We start from the raw sequence: 3,898 nt of genomic DNA, 5'->3' as shown, positions 1-3,898 counted from the left end.
AATCTGCTATTATTTTGTAAAATTAATTCTAGTTTCTATATTGAAAATAGCACTAAGATGTTTCAATTTGTTACGTGTCCTTTTAAAAATTTCATGATTATATTTCAAGATAGAAAGGGAAAAAATATATTGAAGTATTTTAAATCCCATTTGAAAATAGGAAGGGGGAATTATATAATCGATTAGAAATTAACAATCCAACCTTCTTTGCTTCTCTCCATGTTTCCATGAACAAGAGAAATAATGACTCTTAAAGAGCATTAAGGGATTCTGTAATCGTTGCATTAGGTTGAGATGAAGATGTGCCAGAATTGGAACATTGTCCATTTGCTTTGTTACCCATGTCTACAAATGATGGTTGTAGAAGTTTTTGAAATTCAATCTCATCGTTAGATAACAGTATTGTCACAACCTCAGACATTGATGGTCTTTGTCTGATGGAAGCTTGTATGCATAGAAGCGCAAGGTTTATCACCCTTAAAACCTCTTCTTCGCTATACCCTTCCATCTCCTTTTCACATTCTACCACCTCTAAAACCTTGTTATCTTCGTATAGGCTCCAAACCTGCCAAAAGTTTTTTAAGCGAATAATCAAGATATTAAAGGGAGAGAATGGTGGGATTAGAGGATAAAAAGAATATTATTAGAATTTTTAAATACCCATTGAAGAAGATACTGCATATGAGGTGGTTGCTTCAAGTCAATGGTTTTTCTACCACTGACAATTTCAAGAACCACCACACCAAAGCTATAGGTGTCAGCTTTCTCTGTTAATTGCCCACGGTTAGCGTATTCAGGAGCTGTGTATCCTCTGCAAAATCCAAAAATATAGTGTTACTGTCTCCATTGAAAACATTGGAATTAAAAAAATTAGTAGATAAAGTAGGAGTTTCCTCACAGTGTTCCTGCAAATCTTGTGCTAACATGAGTTTTATCATTTGGAAGAAGTCTTGCCAGCCCAAAATCTGCTATTTTCGCCTGAAAGTTGTTGTCAAGTAATATATTGCTTGATTTAATATCACGATGGATGATACAGACATGGAATTCCTCATGGAGATAGGCCAGACCACGAGCAGTGCCCAGGATAATGTTGAACCTTTCCTTCCAACTCAGAAGTCTTTTATTTTTTCCTACATGTAGGGCAATTCACTAGACTTTCAAAACCTATCATATTTGTTGTAACAGAAGAAAGAAACAAATGAGGGAAGTTCAGCAATAGCAAACCAAATAATATTCTGTCAAGGCTGGTATTGGGCATGTACTCATAAATCAGGAGCCTTTCTTGGCCTTGTCTGCAACATCCGACTAAACGCACAAGATTTCTGTGATGAACATTGGAAATGAGTCTCACTTCGCTTTCGAATTCAGAAATTGCACGGGCAGAGTGACCTAATGTCAGCTTCTTAACAGCCACAACTTTGCCACTTTTCAACGTACCCTGCAAATATCAAGGAACTCATCGTTTGGATACATCAAAACAGAAGGCTAATATGGACAGCAAATAAATAATAATTTACCTTAAATACTTCACCAAACCCTCCTTCTCCAAGCTTATTTGCTTGATCAAAATCGTTAGTTGCCTTTTTCAGTATCTTGAAGTCAAAATCTTCTGGCCCACGGAGTTCCGTTGCTCCTTCAATATCCGCTGTTCGATGTTGTTTTTCTTAAGAAGATTAGTTAACTCATCAACTTGCTTTGTGTGGCATCAATGCTCATCATGACCATTCTTCTTGCAATATGCACAAGTTGGTTTATCCTTCTTAGGTGGTGTCCCCTTCTTGGAAGAGGATGAAAAATTGCCTTGAGATGGAGAGGATGATTGTCCTTTTTCCTTGTGTGGCTTAGACTTAGAGTGCTTCTTCTTCTTGTTGGAATCTTTGCCTTGACTTCCTTGATTCCCTTGATTAGCCACCAAAGCCTTGGACTTTGAAGACTTGAGAAACCCCATGTTCAACAACTTAGATTGTTCCAATATTAACATTTCTATGAAAGCATCAATTGAAGGCATAACATAAGAACTCCGCACTGTCAAACGATGAGTTTGCAAGCTAGACACAAATGCTGCATATTCTGGTGCAAGCTTATCCAACAAGTTGAATATCAACTGAGCATCCTTTTTGTCAATTCCACAATCCTTAAGCTTTTCTCTTAGCTCATTTGCCTTTGGTGACATAATCTTGGATTGTATCAAAACTCTTGGGATCCAAGTTGGTGAGCTCATTGTCAATCTGATAGCCTCTGATTTCATCAACTTGACCATACAATTTCTGAAACATATCCCAAGCCTCTTTGATTGTTTTACACTTCTTAATGTGAAAAATGAGGTCATCTGATACATACTTGCGCAAGGTTCCAAGAGCCATTGAATTATTTGTGAGCCATTCTAATTGAGCATTTGGATCAGCCTTAGGATTAGGTGGTGTTGTTATGGTTCTATCTATGTAATGTGTGAGACCCTTTTCCATTAATTTACTCCATACTTTAATTTTCCATGCTACATAATTATGTGGAGTTAAAGGTGGAAATTTATTAGGACTCATTGCAACAAAAATGGAAAGAGCACAAAGAGAGGCACAATCACACAAGACACCCCCCCAAATTCACTCAATCAAAGAACCCCCCCCAAATGTGATGATTTGGCACTTTATAATTAGTGCGTATACAATGGGCCACTTCCAAAAGATGGCAAAGTGGACTTCTGATTACAATTTTACAACTACCTCAATAAGGCCAAAAGAGACTCAAACTGATAATGCAAGAGATCTAACTAAGATCCAAGCAATTTACAAGTACCTAATAGGCCAAATAAGACCAATATCTAAAAGTAAAATTTACACTCAAAATCTCTAAAATCTGATCATATATTATGAAAGTAGAAAAAAAAACATGCACTTTCAAAAAAAATGGCACCTGAAAAGGAGGTCATATGAGCTCAAACGAGGCCTTTGAAGTTGCAGAATTAAGGATTGGACAGGTACAACTGAGAGAATTTGAAAATTATGAAAAACCTGTGCACCAAAATCAGAAAATAACTACACCACTATGAAGATCACAAAATTTTAGCCCATTTCAAAACAAATTGCACCAAAAAAGGAGCAAAAATGAGCAAGATATGGCCTTTCAAAGCTGGACTGCAAAATTGAAAAGCTCAATGGAGAGGGGTCAAAAAAATTTTAAAAAGCTGCTGATGTGGCGCTGATGTCAGTAATTCACTCTCTTAAATTTGATGGTTGTATGACTATCACGAGAACTTTGCCTCCCTGCTGACTGGGCATCTGTACTGTATGGACTGCTGACTGGGCAGATGATTGTGCTACCATACAGATGACGTGGCGCAGTGACGTGGCATTCTGGTAGTGCATATGGAGGTCTGCGCATGTGCAGTGTGGCAGGGTCCCGACAACTAACTGGGCTCCGCATGGTGCCTGGCGGTGACTGGGCCGTGCCGGAGGTTCTGGTTGGCGGCGGTGCTAGGTAGACGGGCGCGGTGGGCCGAGAGTTGAGGTCGCCGAAGGCGGGAGCAGGCCACTGGAGACGGGAGTGCGAGGCTACCACTGGGTGGTCTTTGTAGCTAGCGGCGGCGGCGAGGTACATGGCGTTGTCGTGGCGACATGGGGTACCAGAGGACCAGTGCTGTTACCGGATGGTGAGGACTGCATGAGTTGCCAGCGTCAGACAGGAGGTACATGGCATGACAGAGGCTGGATGGTACGGGTGGCGCAACCTGCAAACGACAGAGTACGGGGGGGTCTGCAGACCCCCAAATAACTGAAAAAGTTTTGTTTTTTTTAATCGCTTTTTGATTTTTTTGAATTTTTTTTTTGTCAAAAAATAAATTTTTTGAAAAAAAAATTCCAAAATCCGTACGATAATAGCCAAAATGGGGAAAAAATTTTAC

The 3,898-nt window shown here is 39.4% G+C and overlaps 1 protein-coding gene across 1 annotated transcript; it reads right to left on the bottom strand.

The window, feature by feature from the left end:
• Window positions 1-250: 250 nt before the first annotated feature.
• LOC131065170 (cold-responsive protein kinase 1-like) lies at window positions 251-3,594 on the bottom strand. The gene is made up of 6 exons (XM_057999606.2): window positions 3,246-3,594; window positions 1,518-1,645; window positions 1,225-1,438; window positions 899-1,130; window positions 661-811; window positions 251-565 (listed from the first exon to the last, which is right to left on the bottom strand). The coding sequence occupies exons 1-6, from the start codon at window positions 3,592-3,594 to the stop codon at window positions 251-253; spliced, it is 1,389 nt and encodes a 462-aa protein (XP_057855589.2).
• Window positions 3,595-3,898: the final 304 nt, after the last annotated feature.

Source organism: Cryptomeria japonica, chromosome 10, assembly GCF_030272615.1.
Source record: "Cryptomeria japonica chromosome 10, Sugi_1.0, whole genome shotgun sequence".
NCBI lineage: Eukaryota > Viridiplantae > Streptophyta > Pinopsida > Cupressales > Cupressaceae > Cryptomeria > Cryptomeria japonica.
Note: the sequence above shows the minus strand (reverse complement) of the source record. Positions and strands in the feature narration are given on the sequence as shown.